The sequence below is a fragment of the Terrapene carolina genome, unplaced genomic scaffold, assembly GCF_002925995.2.
Source record: "Terrapene carolina triunguis isolate 2854851 unplaced genomic scaffold, T_m_triunguis-2.0 Scaffold33911, whole genome shotgun sequence".
Classification (NCBI taxonomy): Eukaryota; Metazoa; Chordata; order Testudines; family Emydidae; genus Terrapene; species Terrapene triunguis.
This window is the reverse complement of record NW_020698262.1, coordinates 11446407-11463372: the sequence shown is the minus strand read 5'-3', so window position 1 is coordinate 11463372 and position 16966 is coordinate 11446407. Positions and strand designations below refer to the sequence as shown.

General features: G+C 45.8%; 1 protein-coding gene across 1 annotated transcript in view; it reads left to right on the top strand.

Annotated features, from left to right (window-relative positions):
* The first annotated feature begins 398 nt into the window (after positions 1-398).
* The window catches only part of LOC112105764 (large neutral amino acids transporter small subunit 1), a 58959-nt gene continuing 42391 nt past the window's right edge, over positions 399-16966 (top strand). The window contains exon 1 of the mRNA XM_024198681.3: positions 399-1074. Coding sequence (XP_024054449.2) covers positions 462-1074 — 613 coding nt within the window. The 5' untranslated portion in view covers positions 399-461. The remainder of the gene's footprint in view (positions 1075-16966) is intronic.

The window sequence follows — 16966 nt, the reverse complement described above, 5'->3', positions numbered from 1 at the left end:
GGGCCGCCCCCGCCCCCGCCCCGGCCGCCCCTTCTCTCCGCCCCCCGGCGTGCGATGCCCGGTCTGGCTTCCGCCTCCCGGCTCATAAAGAGGAGACAAAAAGGGGCCGGCGGCTGCTAATCCCGGGCACCCGCAGCCACGTGTCGCAGCGCGGCCCGGCCTCGGTCCCCGCCAGCCGCCGCCGAGCCCGGCCTCGTCTCTCCGGCTGCGCCAGCCCGAGCCCGGCCCCCGGCCCGCTCCACGCGGTAGCGCTCCGTGCCGGACCGCCTCTCTCTCCCGCCCGCCGCAGCCGGGGTACCCAGCGGGCCGGCTCCCCCCGGGCCGGGCGGGAGCTGATCCGCGAGCCGGGCTCCCGCGTCCTCCCTCGGCCGGGCTCTCCAGCATCCTTCCGGCGCGCCGCCCCGGGGGGCCCCGGCAGCCTCCGCCCAGCCAGCGCGCAGCGGCGCCCGCCTTCCCGGGCCATGTCGGGCAGCGGCGGGGTGAAGAAGCGCAGCTCGGCCGCCTCGTCCTGCTCGGCGCAGGAGGAGGAGCGGCAGGCGCTGGAGAAGATGCTGGAGCCGGCGGGGCCCGGCGGCGGCGGGGCCCATGAGAACGGCTGCGCCGGGGCGCTGTCGCCGGGCGCCCCGCCGGGCGGCGAGCTGGGCCCCCCGGGCGGCGGGGACGGCGTGGCGCTGAAGCGCTCCATCACCCTGATCAACGGCGTGGCCATCATCATCGGCACCATCATCGGCTCGGGCATCTTCGTGACCCCCACCGGGGTGCTGAAGGAGGCCGGCTCCCCGGGGCTCTCGCTGGTGGTGTGGGCCGTCTGCGGGCTCTTCTCCATCGTGGGCGCCCTGTGCTACGCCGAGCTGGGCACCACCATCTCCAAGTCCGGGGGAGACTACGCCTACATGCTGGAGGTGTACGGCTCCCTGCCCGCCTTCCTCAAGCTCTGGATCGAGCTGCTCATCATCCGGCCTTCCTCCCAGTACATCGTGGCCCTGGTCTTCGCCACCTACCTGATCAAGCCCCTCTTCCCCAGCTGCCCGGTGCCTGACCAAGGGGCCAAGCTAGTGGCCTGTCTCTGCATCCGTGAGTATCCGCAGCCCTCCGGCCAGCTCTGGCACCTCGGGCTGCAAAGGCCCCCTCTAGAGCCGCCCCAAAGCTGCCCCCTTCCGCTAGCTTCCCTTGTATTCTGTTGCCCCATCTGGCTCCTCTCTCTGGCTGGCTCGCTCCCTGTAGCCCCGAGCTCTGTTACTCGCCCATGTGGCTTCGCTAAACTTAACTGTGTCTTCTGTTTCAGAGTAGCAGCCGTGTTAGTCTGTATCCACAAGAAGAACAGGAGTACTTGTGGCATCTTAGAGACTAACAAATTTATTATGCTCTAATAAATTTGTTAGTCTCTAAGGTGCCACAAGTACTCCTGTTCTTCTTGTGTCTTCTGTTGCATCTCATCGCTCCCTGGGGGACAAATTGATCCCAGCTCTCACTTGTGCTGTCTTCTCCTTTAGCCCCCTGGCCACGGGCCCTGTGTTGTCTGTTTTGCGGAGAGACACCAACCCCCAGTCTGGTTTGAGCAGAAGGCTCTAATCAAGATGCTTAAACAGAAAAAGCCGCCACCACACAGGCCCCTTGGCATCCCCCTTTCTGAAATGACTTCCAGAAGTGGCCTTGGAGCGCTGCATTTAACAGGTGCAGGGCACGTCTCGTCTGTGTCTAGGGATGAGAAGTCTGGTTTCATCATCTAGGAGCGTTATGAGGATAAAATCCATTCATTATGGCAAGGCACTTGGATGCCCTGGGTGATAGAGTGATATAAGCACTGTGATACCCCCTCCTAGCGCAGACTATCAGTTGGGTGCAGCTGAACTGGTGCTGAAAGCGGTTTTGTTGTAGACAAGAGCAAACTGTTTTCAGCACCATTTCTGAAAGAGTGGTTAAACTGCTCCTTGGCTTCCAGTAGACCTCCTTCAGCTGCACCTGACACTGTCACAGAGTGCTTCTTCCTCAGGTAGACAAGGCACATGGGTCTAAGGGTGATGTCTAACATTGCCCTGCTAAATCGAGGACCAGTGCTATCCGCATCAGCAGCCTGAAGTTTGCCCTACTGCTGAAATCGAGACAATTTCCTTCCCCCCCATCCACTATCTTGAAGTCTGCAGCTTTGCCAAAATCTAGGAACAGTTCCCTTTGCTCCATTAAATGGGATGTTACCCTAATTTCCATACCTCTAAGCCTAGGGCCATTTTCCTCCTTGGTTCCAGTACCACTTGATCTGAGTTTGACCCTATAGTTCATTTCTAGATCCTCTCCTAATAGTAAGAGGAATATTTGGGTTTATTTTGGAGTAGATTTTTCTTGCATGTGGGTTTTTTAGGTCTAATAATAGTACTTAGCTCTTATATGGTGCTTTTCATCCCTTGTTCTTAAAGCATTTTACAAAGGAAGGTGAGTGACTGACTTTACAATTGGGTTACCTGTGCATTTTTTTTTTTTAAAGGTTTTGGAGAGGATTCTAGTTATTTGGGGTGTCTAAATGGACTGTGTTTATAGTAGACTCCTGTACCATTTGGGGATCGCTGGCCATTGAAAGGTGCAGCATTTGGGCATTATGGAAGGGGACGGTCTCTGTGAATTCATTCATGCACAAGCTGCCTTATTATTTCACAAGCACCTTGCAAAACTGGCTTGGCTGGCAAGCCAGGCTGTAGATTGTGCAAATCAGTTTTTCACATTGTCTGAACAATGTTTGAAATTTCTCAGCTGGTGGCTAAATTGTTAAGAGTGTCAAGGTTAGTGGAAGCCATGGCCACATGCCCCTCCTCTTCCCCCCGTCTAATTTTGTAATAAACTAGATTGAAGTATGTACGTTGTGGGCGATATAGGTAGAAGTGTCACCTCCCTGAGAATGAGAAGCTTCAGACAACAGTTGTGTTGATTTCCTCAAACTTGCATCAAGCATCTTTTGCACTGGTGGCCTTGATGTCAATATGCAATATGTTTTATGCTGCAAATGATCCCACCGAGAGTCTGTGTATATGTTGTGTTCAATTATTTGCTTGCCACAAAATGACAAGCTTTAGAGTAATGTAAATACAGATTCTTTGATTACTTGTGCTGAATCATTGCAGGGCTGAGTCTGAGGGTTGAGTGCTGAACATGTACAGGGTTTGTTCTTGGGGGGGGGGGGGTTATAATTTCCTTTTTGGGGGGTTATTTTTAGCAATTTTTGATTTTTATATCGATGTCCCAAAAACGGAGGTTTTTCCAGGGCTTTCTCTTTGTATATACTGTAATGAGTAATCTCTGTGTAACGTTCCATAGTGTGCCAAACAGTGCCATGTTAAAGTGCGCTAGGGAACCTTTAACGCACACCAGCGGAGTCGGCATGGCCAATTAATGGGCAACACATTGGTGTGCTTTCGATTAATAGATTCCAAGGCCAGAAGGGACCACTGTGGTCTCTCGTCTGACCTCCTGTGTAGCACAGGACATAGAACTCTCCCAAAATAATTTCTAGAGCAGATCTTTTAGAAAAACATCTGATCTTGATTTAGAAATCACACCCTCATAGTCCACATTACAGCTCCGTGTAGACCAGCCCTTGGTGTTTTTCTGGTATTTATTGGGTAAACACTGATTTGTTTTTTGTTTTATTGGGGGGGGAGGTGTTTAGATTTTAACAATAAAGTCAGAAGCCCTACTCAGGTAGTAATACCGCTTAACATTTCTCATCTTCAAAGCCCTGTACGTTAATTAGATCTCCCAGCACCCTGTAAGCTAAGGTAACCATCCCCATTTTACAGACTGGGAAACAGACGCAAGGAGTGAAGTGACTTGCCCAAGGCTACAACCTGTGTTCAGTGACAGCAGGGATGATAACATAGGCTCTCCTGACTCCCAATCTGTTAGCCCAGTAGTTCTCAACCTTTCCAGACTACTGTACCCCTTTCAGGAGTCTGATTTGTCTTGCGTACTCTTCACACAAGAACTAGGGGGTCACCAAATGAAATTAATAGGCAGGTTTAAAACAAACAAAAGGAAGTATTTTTTCACACAATGCACAGTCAATGACTTGCTGGAGGATGTTGTGAAGGCCAAGACTATAACAGGGTTCAAAAAAGAACTAGATACATTCATGGAGGATAGGTCCATCAATGGCTATTAGCCAGGATGAGTAGGGATGGTGTCCCCAGCCTCTGTTTTCCAGAAGCTGGGAATGGGCGACGGGATGGATCAGTTGATGATTACCTGTTCTGTTCATTCCCTCTGGGGCACTTGGCATTGACCACTGTCAGAAGACAGGGTCCTGGGCTAGATGGACCTTTGGTCTGACCCAGTATGGCTGTTCTTATGTTTCACCTCACGTAAGAACTACTGGCTTACAAAATCAGACCTAAAAATACGCAAGTGTCACAGCACACTGTTACTGAAAAATGGCTGACTTTCTCTTTTTTACCATATAATTATAAAATAAATGAATTGGAATATAAATATTGTACTTACATTTCAGTGTATAGTATATAGAGCAGTATAAACAAGTCATTGTCTGTTTGAAATTTTAGGTTGTACTGACTTCACTACTGCTTTTTATGTAGCCTGTTGTAAAACTAGGCAAATATCTAGATGAGTTGATGTACCCCCTGGAAGACCTCTGCATACCCCCGGGGTACACGTACCCCTCGTTGGGACCCACTGCTCTAGCCTGCTTTGCCTCTCTGATGGGTAATACTAATGTGTTCTAACTGTTCTTCTTACACGGTAATTAGAAGTAATGGTTTCCCTGGAGCAGAGTTCAGTCTTGTACATCTAGTACAAAATGCTATGGGAAAGAACTTGCTAGTTCTTCAGATCTGCGTCATTTCCATGTGTTGCTTCTTTAAGCTTTATTTTTCCCTTAGGGTACTGTTCTGTTTATACGTTGGGTTAAATCCTTGCATATGTCTTTTTTTTTTCCTTTAAGAGATTACTTTGTCATCCAACACATCTAGTGGTGAACTTTTTTCTCCTGCTAGTTTCTGCACCTTTGATTTCTGGAATTGCTTGGTTGCTGTCAAAGTGCCAAAAACTGTAGGTATAACAGAAGGTGGGTTTTAAAATTTTGGTCTGAGGCATTAACAAGTGAGAGCTACTGTGTGATTTCCTAACAAGCCAGTTTGTTAAATGTTTGCACTGAGAGCTCGGTGTCGCAGGGAGATTTTTTTTCCAAGAGTTTAGGATATGAGAAATTTGGTCTTCGGACATATATGTTGGAGATGTTAACAAAAATCCCAAAGAGGAGGTTGTCTTGAAGTAAGATAGGAATCCAGGTGCTTGTTCTGAAATGCTAATGTCTTGCTGTAGAGCTAAAGCCTATTCACTGGTCTTGAACTGCGTTGGCTCCAAAGACCTTAAACTCATTTTTCATAAAGTTCGCCTTTCAACAGGCAGTGAAAATTGGCCATTCACACACTTGTGGCTGGAGGACCTTGATATACTGGTTCTGAACCCCCAGAGTCTCCCCGATCAGAATGTTAGTGGTGTTGAGTAAGGAGGCAGGTAAAACTACGCTTGAAGGAGAGATGACTCAAGAAACCGTTTTAAATTGGGAGTTGGGTATGTTACTGTCAAGACGCTAAACATGCTGTGTAAGGTAGTCACTTTACATATAACTTCGCTCTAAATAGAGGAGTGGTTCTCAAACTTTTTTACTGGTGACCCCTTTCACATAGCGAGCCTCTGAGTGCGACCCCTCCCTTATAAATTAAAAACACTTTTTTTTGTATATTTAACACTATTTATAAATGGTGGAGGCAAAGCAGGGTTTGGGGTGGAGGTTGACAGCTCGCGACCCTCCCCCCCGGTAATAACCTCATGACCCCCTGAAGGGTCCTGACCCCCAGTTTGAGAACCCCGTAAATAGAGGTTTTCTACAGCCAGGATTGTAATCCACACATGATAATCCATTGAATTCCTGATTTCCTACCTCACATGTTTATGACAGTAGTTAAATAAAAGTAAATAACAGTGCTCACTACAAGCAAATTCCACCATTGCAGAACTGGTTAAATTATTCATCACAAGTGTAGGTCATTCTTCTGTTCATGATTTGTTTGCAAACCAACCTGGTGCTGCTTATTGGAAGAATTTACCAGATAATTTGGAAGAAGAATTTTCAGCCTACGGGGTTGTGCAAGAATTGATCCTTTTTACGATTTATGATGTGTGATAGGTCACCAAATCCCATGCTGTTGTTTCTTCTCCCTGATTGGATGACTGTACCTCCTAAAACAGGAATAATAAATGACTGATAGTAAATATCAAATAGCAACCAAAGCGTGTCTGGTAAAACCTTCTGGACAAAAATTGTGCTAAAATTCACAAAACCTTCAGGACTTGTCGGTACTCTCACAAAAACACAAGTTATTTGAATTCTCACAAATAACAAATCTGATCCCCCATAAATCAAATCCACCTCAGATTCATTTGTTGCTACAACTGCAGGAGTGTCATGTATGTATGTTTCATTCTACCTTTACTGCCAGTAAAGAGGAGTTGTTCTGGGCAGCAGCTGAACTAGGGCATAGGATATCGTAAAGGTTATGCTTGGTACATTTTTTATTTTGAAAACTGCCCCTGTACTTTTTTTTTTAGTGTCTTGTAATGTGCCAGATTCTCTCTATTGAAAACTTCTGTTTACTCCAATCAGCTGTCACTTGTGGAACACGTCTTTGTTGTTTTTAATAAAGATTTTTAAAAGATATAAAACAATGACAGGAGTACATCAAGCATGCAACATAGGAGTACAAAGTCGCACAATTTTCACAAAATGACATTTTCACATTTGCTACTTTCACTCAAAATTTGCACGTTTAATTGCATAGAACTCTTCCATTGAAAGTAATATAGAACTTAGTTGAATATCCCAAGAGGTAGGAAAAAATATGTCAGTTTTAAAGTGGCTCTAACTCTGGCTTTGTCTACACTAGCACTTTTGTCGGTTGTGGGGGGGGGGGAGGTGTGTGAAAAAATAACATGCTCCCAACCGACACAAGTTTAATCGACAAAAATGCTGGTGTGGATGGTGCTATGTCAGCAGGAGATGCTCTCCTGTCGACATTGCTACCGCCGCTCGTTGGAGGTGGCTTAATTATGCCGGCATAGAGCGCTCTCTCCTGCCGGCATAGAGCAGCTACATGGGAGACCTTACAGCGGCACAGCTGTAGTGGTACAGCTGTGCCACTGTAAGGTCTGTAATGTAGACATAGCCTAAGTCAGGTTAATTACTTCCCTAAAGGGGTATAACAAGGAGGTGGCAGAGTAGGAGGTAGAATCCAGGAGTACTGACTTCAATCCCTCCCCTAATCAGTAACTGTAAACTTAAGATCACATCAGTGGTTCCAAAACTGGGGTGTGTGCCCCCCCTCAAGGGAGTATGGAGGAATGTTTGCTGGGGGGGAGGGAGGGATGCACAGCAGGGCCTGGGCCAGTCCCCATAGTGAGCGGGGCGGGAACGCCACCCATCTCCGCCCCCAGCTTCAGCTCCACTCCACCCCCAACCCGGACTTGGCCACAGCATCACTCCGCCCCCTGCTCCTTCTTCAGCTGAGCTCTGTCCTTATTCCCTCTCTGCCCCAGCTCCTCCTCCATCCCCAGCTCCGCTTTCAGCCCAAGCTCCTCTGCTGAGCCCACTATGCAGGGATGGAGAGGGGACATGGACAGATTCCATTACTGGTAAGGAGGGGGGGGGGCAACGACAGGAAAAGTTTGGGCACCACTGTTTTAAATGCTAGCTTCCTCACACAGAAACATCTCGAAACCCTTGTCCCCCACAAACTCCATTCCCAGTTTACATGGCCTGCCGCATATGCTTTATATGCGGCTGGTTGTATAAAACAATCTTTTAACTTCCACTTAAATTATTTTCAACAAAATACTTGAAATCACAGTTTTCTACTCAGCTTTTCTTTTGCTGCTACTGCTTTTATACAGACTTTTGTTTTATTCTTGACCTTGAATGCAAAAACAATGACTGTTTCTTTGGCTTTTAATTATTCTGTCACTCATTAATTACCTATGTTAATCTGCTGCTAATAATCCAATGACAAACTCTGCTGCTGCCAAAACTGTAGCAGTCATCTTCTTGTATGTAGACTTTTCAAACTCCCTTTCCTCCCCCTGCAAATAACACAGCAGGCATCCCTAATGCAAGTACATCACTGCGAGTTAAAAGATGAATTACTTTTCATCTGTCTTTTTTCTGTAAAGAGTCTAATAGTTGAATTTTCAGCAGTCCGTGCAGAGCTGCACTGCATGGGATGACACATGGAGTAGATGAGAAGTATGGACATTACTAGCTGCTATCCTCACAGAGGGGTTTAAGAATGAGCGTTCTATTAAAAACCCTGATTCAGCAAAAGATTTAAACACCTGTTTGCTCTAAGTGCTCTGCTGAGTCATGGCCCAAGCCTAGAAGAAGGTGAATATTCAATGGCAGCCTTTCAGCTGAAAACTATACTTGCTGTGGAACAGGTGCGTTTATATCATACAAGTGTGATGCTTCGTTAACTTCACAGTAAGCAGACCAAATAACCAACTGCCGGATTGCAAACTCATTTGGTATTCAGTCAGTGGACAGGCCCAAAATAATTATTCCGCTGGTCCATCTTGGGTAGGTTTATTCTACACCACGGACGTTCAGAATTAACCTGCCCCTGCAAGGATGGCTTGATGCTTTGAAGAGTAATATTAGCGACTGACAGCAACAGAGCAGAGACTAGACAGGGCTAGGTATAAAAAAGGGAAGAGAGGGAGGACCCAGGTAGCACAGCTTGCACTTGTTGGCACCTTTGTGACTTGGTTTCCACAAAAATATCCCATTACATTTTATTGCATTTAAATGCTCTGTGTTTTCAGCAGAGTCCTTCAGGATTTTGATTTCTAAACTTCTCATGAATTTGGAAAGACTTTTCCCGAGAAACCCACCAGGATCCCTCTCAGCGACTTTAACTGGGGGATTTCAGACATTCCAAGAGTCCCATGGTCAAACAAACTGAGCATAATGGAGCAGACTGTTGCCAACTAGCGTAGGGAGCTGATTCCTGGCTCTTTGCAAGGCAAGCTAAGTAGCATGGTTCAGGCTGAAACCTGTTTTGGAATTTTTCATAAAGTCCATGACCTTGAATTTTGTTGCTTGATGCTACAGTGCAGCCACCTTCCCAAGGATTTCTGCTGAAAATGAGAAATTGGAGACTGCATGAGAAGTAGCCCAATCTTGAAGGTAAAGGTGGTTTTGTAGATATGGAAATAAAACTGGTGCTTTTAAGAATGGGGTCAAAATGAGGGAAGCATTCAGTCTGAGTACAACTTTATGAAATCCTGAAGTTTCTCACTTGGTCTGGTTATTGTTTGTTGTCTGCCACCCTCCGTTCTTTTATGCAGACTTCACCTGGCTCAATTTCCAAACCTATCCAAAAATTCTCCTGCCCTTAATGTACACATCGATACAAATCAAACAGGCATATGAGTGACGTTTTTGTCTGAAATTGCAAAATGCTTATCTGCATCCATAGCAGCGATCTTGAATTCCTAATGGCAATAGTGAAAATTGTATGCCAGATGAAACATCATTTTTTTTTTGGCACATCTGATGTTTCGTCCACCTACTTGATGTGTGTTGAGGATCAGGAAGCTAATCCTAACACAACACTTTGTTAATAGGGTTTTATATGTACAATGCTAAGTTGTATTATCGTCCACTTAAACTTTCAAAAAAATTATTCACCTTTTAACTGAAATCAGATTTGCCTTTTTCAAGTTGAGAGTGTGGAGGAATTTCCCCCCCCCACACACCCTTTATGGGTCAGACTCCGCTTGAAGAATGGCCTCCTCTTAATCACCTACCACCACCCATTGGAAAACAAACAAACGTGATTCTCTAACCAATGAGTCAAACTAGTTGGCAACTGTAGTGATCCATTTACAAGGATCAATCAGCTCTAATATTATACTTCTATGATACTATATTGCCTTTGTTCTGTTCCTAGATGTTATGGCAATAGACATTTTGTTGTGTATATTGTAGAACTCTTGATCACACTTTTTTTTCCTCTTAGGCAGCACAAATGCTGACTGTTGCAGCATGAGTGCTTGCTGTGCTGGTTTGACCAGCTCAGAAGATGCTGGAAATATTTGCTTCTTATTTTCACAGAATTACGAAATCCGTGAGTGTGCTGAGAAATTATCAGCAGATATTTCCAGTTACACAGGGCATGTGTGTCATACATTCTTGAATAGTGAGTGAGCACTTGCATCATGCAGTTTGGAAGGCAGCTGTCAGAGTTATTCTGTCCTCCGTTTTAGGATCCATCTCTTGTCAGTGCTGTTGGGTAGTGTGTATTTAAATATGAAGGTGTGACCTCTTTCCAATGTCTGAACAGATGGAAAGAAAACTTTCAGGCGCTTCTCAACTGCCCCATCAGAGCTTCAGCTCCGCAGCTCCAGGAGGATGCGAAGAGTCCAGCCCCTCAGTGTAATGTAGAGGATGTTATGGTTGAGGAAGTTTGATGTGCAGCCTGTAAGATCAAGGATGCCCATGCGGCTGGTTTTTGTGGTATAGCTGCTGAGTTGAAGCATGGTGAGGATTCTGTCTCAGAAGGCTGACCCATATTATCAACAAAGTATGGATTCATGAGAAACTACCAGTGATTGGTGCTGTGGGATTATTCTCCCACTCTGGTGTGTTCCAGTCACCACAGCATCACTTTGCTTTCCATTCCAAGCAAAATGTTCATGCTGGCTCTTCTTGAGCATGTTAAGCCCACCATAAGGAATCTACACTGTCTACAGCAAACCGGGTTTCTGCCCAATCAATCAATCACCGAGCAGATTTTTACCATTAGACAAATTATTGGAAAAAGCCAAAGAGTTTTGGCACAGGAAGGATGAGGGGCGTATAGCCTTTATTGATTTACAAACTGCATTTGACTCTGATCATTCCTTTTGGTTCTGCTTGCAAGCTGCTAGTGTGCCTGGAAAGCTCCTTGACCTTCTTGTAGAAATGCACCACCGATGTGAGAGCTGTGTCCGCTTAGATACTAGGATGTCCAACTGGTTGGAGTAAAACAGCAGTGTCCCACCTGGGTGCATGGCTGCCTTGATCTGTTCAATGCTGTTGTTGACCAAATGATGGAAGCTGCCACTAGCTGCATACCGGGAGTGGTACTGTATGACTTCTGCATAACAGACCTGAAATATGCAGATGACACAGCTGTCGTCACATCCTCACCATTTCATCAGTGCCCTGTGCATATGTTTACGGAAGAAGCAAGTAAACTTGGTCCACAAGTCAACTGGAAGAAGACCCAACTGGTGAAATCGGCTGATGGACCTCTACCTCCACCCCTTGTAATCGATGGACAAGAAGTTGAATTTGTCAACATATTGGAGTGTTTTGGTTCCATTGTCACCAAGGAGGGAGGTTGCCTTGCTGATGGAAGAACTTCACGGCCTTCTACACACTGGAGAGAAGTCATGTCTTCTGACCTCGCTCGCCTCAGCCTTTATATAGAGCAGGCTTCAACGTTAGCAGGTGACCGGACTCTCCGGAAGCGGGTGATCCGATGTGTAAGCTCTGTGCTCCACGAGAGGGAGAATTAATGAGCGGATGACTTTCTTGTGCTGGTGGCTTTTCTTCTATTCTTTCTCTGTTGGCCTGGTGACTGTTAGTCATTTGCATCCTTCCTTCTCACCTGCAATTCAGATGCACCTACTCCCACTTACTTTCCCCACCACCCCGGGTGAGAATAGATGCCCAGGGTTGTACATGCTGGTAGAAACAGCCCTTGGAGCTGCACTTTGGACTTTGGCAAATAGATTATACTACTTTTTATACTATTATACTATTTTTTTCTCCCCAACTCGTAAATAGCACGTGTGTGGGAATTATTTATCCTTCTTTTATACAACAACATTGCCCTTGGGTTTCTGACATTGCAGGGAAATGTTGCCTTTTTTATTTATTTATTTATTTATTTATTTAAAGAAAAGCTGCATTTCTGTTTCATTTAAATGTCTCGTCTCTTCCCCCTCCACCTCAGTTTTGTGTCTAAATTAAAAATTTGAATCTTTCTGGTTTTAGGATGTACGTCTCTTGCCATTGCATTGATTATGATGTCACAAATCTGGTCCTGTGAATTCACAGCAGGAGGAGCAACTGGGTGAGAGAGAGGCTGGTTTTAAACATCAGTATGTTTAACAAGGAGGGAGAATGGTAAAGAACAACCAATGATCCAATTCTGATACTAGTGGATCATCTCTGAACTGAAGTATCTGAAAGTTGCCCTTTCCAGTGTTCAAGTCTCTCAGTATTTGTCAATAATTTCCCTGGGTTACCCCTGTTTGAATCTCCAGGAATCCATTTCTATTTAAACATAAGTCTGTTGGGACTCTGTTTCCATGGAAGCCATGTCAGTGCCATCTAGGGTGTAAAAACAGAGAACAAATTCCCTTTATTTATAATTAAAGGAGGGGGTAAGAAAAATTAAAACAGCGTGAAGCCCACCTTTGATAGAATCACTTAACAGGGATTTTTTTACAACATGCACCAATGCCCCACTGGCTGTAGTGCATGCAGAGCTGACCTGGTGAAAGAATAGATCTGTTAAATGACAACACTATCTTGACCTCAAACTAAAACTCTTCACAGGGCAACAGACTGCTCTCCAGGAAATGAATCCAATTGAGGACTTACTAGTGTCCATGTCCATGGGTTTGGTTTAGAGAGCAGGTTTCCCAATGTTTACAAAAAATAATGATCTGTATGAAACCATCTCCATTTGGCACTTTCACCTCACCCTAGGTTTGCCCTGCATGCCTGTGATTCCAATCTGGCTAGGTTCCCTCTGTGAATTTAAAATGCTATTGTCTGGCAGCAACATAAGGAGCAGTTAGCATTTTACCAGGGAGCATGCTTTCCCTTTTCCTGTTGCCCTCTTTAGCTAGCTCCAGGGATTCAACCCTCCTATCACATCTACTACCTCCCCCTGCAAGACTTAGCTTTGCTGAAGGCACACTTTCTCACCTGTGACTAAGCAAGAGTCTTTGTTCCTGATTGGGAAAGTGGGATGTCTCGATCTCTATCTGCGTGAGTTCTGGTCAAAGGTGCTGACTTGCCTTTCCCAGAGACTGAATTTCTCTGTCTAAAGAAGGGTAAGAGGACACTCATTGCCAACTCTCTTACATAAGAATGGACACATTGGATCAGACCAATGGTCCATCTAGCCCAGAATCCTGTCTTCTGACAGTTGCCAGTGCCAGGTGCTTCAGAGGGAATGAACAGAACAGGGAAATTATCGAGTGATCCATCCCTGTCATCCAGTCCAGTCACTCCGATAAAAGATATTACCTCACTCACCTTGTCTCTCCAATCCCAGCTTCTGACACCCAGGAGTTCAGGGACCACCAGACTGTGAGGTTCCATTCCTGAGCATCCCGGCTAATAGCCATTGATGGACCTATCCTGCATGAACTTATCTAATTCTTTTTTGAATCCACATATACTTTTGGCCTTCATGACATCATCTGGCAACAAGTTCAGTTGACTGTGCATTGTGTGAAGAAGTACTTCCTTTTGTTTGTTATAAACCTGCTGCCTATTAATTTTATTGGGTAACTCCTGGTTCTTGTGTAATGTGAAGGGATAAATAACGTTTCCCTATTCACTTTCTGCACATCATATATTGCTTCTTAATTATCTCTGTTCTAAATTGAACAGTCTTAATCTTTTTAATCTCTCCTTGTACACAAGCTGTTCCATACCCCTAATTATTTTTGTTGCCCTTCTCTTACCTTTTCCAATTCTAACACATCTTTTTTGAGATGAGGTGACCAGAACTACACATGGTATTCAAGATGTGAGCATACCATGGATTTATATAGTGGCATTATGATATATTCTATTATCTATTCTAACGGTTCCTAATATTGTTAGTTTAGAACCCATCATTTTGTATGTATAGCTGGGATTATTTTTTCCAATGTGCATTACTTTGCATCTCATCTGGACATTTTGTTATCCAGTCGTCTAGTTATGTAATTCTTTACAGTCAGCTCTGGACTTAACACTCTTGAGTATTTTTTTTTTATCATCTGTAAACTTTGCCACCTCACTGTTTCCAGATGACTTGTGAATATGTTGGCAGCACAGGTCCTCCTATAGATCCTTGGGGGACCGCACTATTTACCTCTTTCCATTGTGAAAACTGACCATTCCTACCCTTTGTCCCCTATTTTTTTATCAGTTACCGATCCATGAGAGGACCTTCCCTCTTATCCCATCACTGTGTAGTTTGCTTAAGAGTCTTTGGTGTGGGACCTTATCAAAGGCTTTTTGAAAGTCCAAGTACACTGCATTGACTGTATCATCCTTGTCCACATGTTTGTTGACACCCTCAATGAATTCTAATAGATTGGTGAGGCATGATTTCCCTTTACAAAAGCTATGTTGACTCTTCCAAACATTGTGTTCATCTATGTGTCTGATAAATCTGTTCTTTACTGTAGTTTCAGCCAGTTTGCTTGGTACTGAAGTTAGGCTTACCCCCCCCCTATAACTGCCAAGATCATCTCTGGAGCCTTTTTAAAAAATCAGCATTACATTAGTTACCCTTCAGTCACCTGGTACAGCATAGGCATGTCTTCTACTTTCCTATCCTGAGCTAACTTGCAGATCTCTGCTCTTTCTTTATTCACGTTCCTTCTTACGACCCACTGTGATGGGATATACTGGGCCTGAAGGGGTTAGAAGACCGTACTGGGTCCAGGTACCTCCAGCGTGCTCTGACTGGAGGAGTGGGTTAAAAGAAGTTTGGAAGCCCAGGCAAAGTGTAGAAGACAGGCTGCAGCAGAGAGGTATCCTTCTCCAGGAAGCTAGACAGATGGTTGAGCCTGAGGGGTCCACAGGGCAGATAAGGCCCACAGGCAGTGCCTTCTCCACCCACTACCACCTCTGAGAACTCCCAGATCCCTGGGCTGGGACACAGGAAAGGGAGGGCCCGGGTTTCCCTACCATAGCTCCTTAAGGGCCTAGACCCAGATGTGGTTGGAAAGCTGAAGATCCCCAGCTTAAGGTCAGGAACATGTACCTTTACCGTCCCAACAGAGGGGTACGGGGCTGGAGGTTGGGTGTGCTCCCGGCCCTCCAAGCTCCCAAGAGCACCCCCTGCCAAGAAATTATATCACCTTGCTGTGTGCTAGCCCTCACTTGAGTAATCTCATATTGGGGTTACCCCTGTCCTTCAACTCCTGTTCTCCCCATTCTTTCCCCACTGTCTGCTTTCATCGCTAGTCTTGTCTCCTCGTACACCAACCCCTTGTCATGCTCCTACCACTAGCAGCTTAGTGTTAGACCCTACAAACAATTTGGTTGTGCAGTGCTGGAGGTGCTACCAGAAACAGACATTGGAGACTAGTAGGGGTTACATTACTGTATAGCCACACTATTAGTATCTGAGGTCAGAGAGTAGCTGCTCTTGTGTCTACTAGAAGGCTCAGCAAGGTGATGCATCATGTCGCCACAGGGAATAAACTTCATGTGGTGGGTTGCTATGTGCCTAGGCCTGAGATGAACCCTGCAGAGGACAGTAGGTTGTTCTACCTTCAGCGAGTGGTTCTGCAACTGAGTGCTCTGTGGCTTAAACCACTGCATGCTCTGTGTTTAACAGGGCAAAGTACTCCCCTGTTTGTCCCAAATGGAGTGGGGTAACGTAACCTCCCTTTCCATGTAGCATCTGTTTTCCTTCTGGCTTACAACATGGCACTGTCCAGGCTGTGTTCTCTCTTTTAAGTGTCAGGTCCCATTTCATTCTCGGGCCATGTCCTGTTGTCCGCTTCATTCTTCATCGCCTGGTTGTCGGTGAGTTCAGCTCGTCTGATCTCTCCTACATATTTTGGAACGTTGGGTGCATCATCCCTTCCAGTAAAGCGGCTTTGGCCTCAATCAGCACTTCAGTAACAGGAGGAACTTCCAGCCTACGCTGTAGGATGGGGCTGTCTAAACAGGTTGGAACTGCTCCAGAAGCAATTGTAACAAAGGATGGATATAGGCACCTGATGAGTGACCAAGTGTGGCTTTCCGATTAACGCTCAGCACTTAAAGCACATTTCAAACGTGCAGCCTTGCAACACCTCTGTGTGGTGTTCCAGATGAGGGAGCTAAGGTAGAGAGGCTGTGATTTGCCCGAGATTCACCCCCACATAAACCCAAAGTTGGCCCTTTCCTCCCCAAGGAGACAGTATGGTACCCCTGCCTGACCTGACAGATGTGTACATCTTGCTCCCGTGGTCCTGGACGGGTGAGGGGAACGGGACAGGATGTTACTTTCAGTAGCTCTAAAATGGGGATATTTGGCTACCTCTCGTGGAAGGGCAGGATTCATTCAGTTTACGTCTTCAAAGCAATGTATGGTTCCTGAGCAGTGTAAATGCAGGGCATCTCGGTAATCACCGCAGTCCAAAAACTGAGACTCATACAGCTAATGAAGTGTGAGGAGGAAAGAAGTAGCTGATGAGGGGAGGCTTCCTTCCTATAGCTCCATACTGGGATATGTATATAGTAAAACAGATGCATCTCTGTCACATAGACAGTCATTATCTCCTGAGTTCAGCAGTGACTGATGCACCCAGTGTCTAGTTTTCGTAAACTGTACTAGTCAGAGCAGGCCGGTGAGAATCAGGGCTTTCTTCTCCCGCTCTCAGCTCTCCCATTGACTCACTGTGTAACTATGTCACATCTATTTTACATGCAGTTACAATATTTACATACTGGCCCAGGGTTTGGAGATTTCATGCATGTGTAAATAGTATTGATTTCCTGACATGAAAGGTGGGTATTAGTGCTCTATGCTTCATGTGCACATATTTAGCAAACCCCATTCCCTTACAGCATCTGTTCTGTGCATTGCACGTAATCAGATCTGATTCTCTTTTTCCTCCCCCCCCCCCCCCC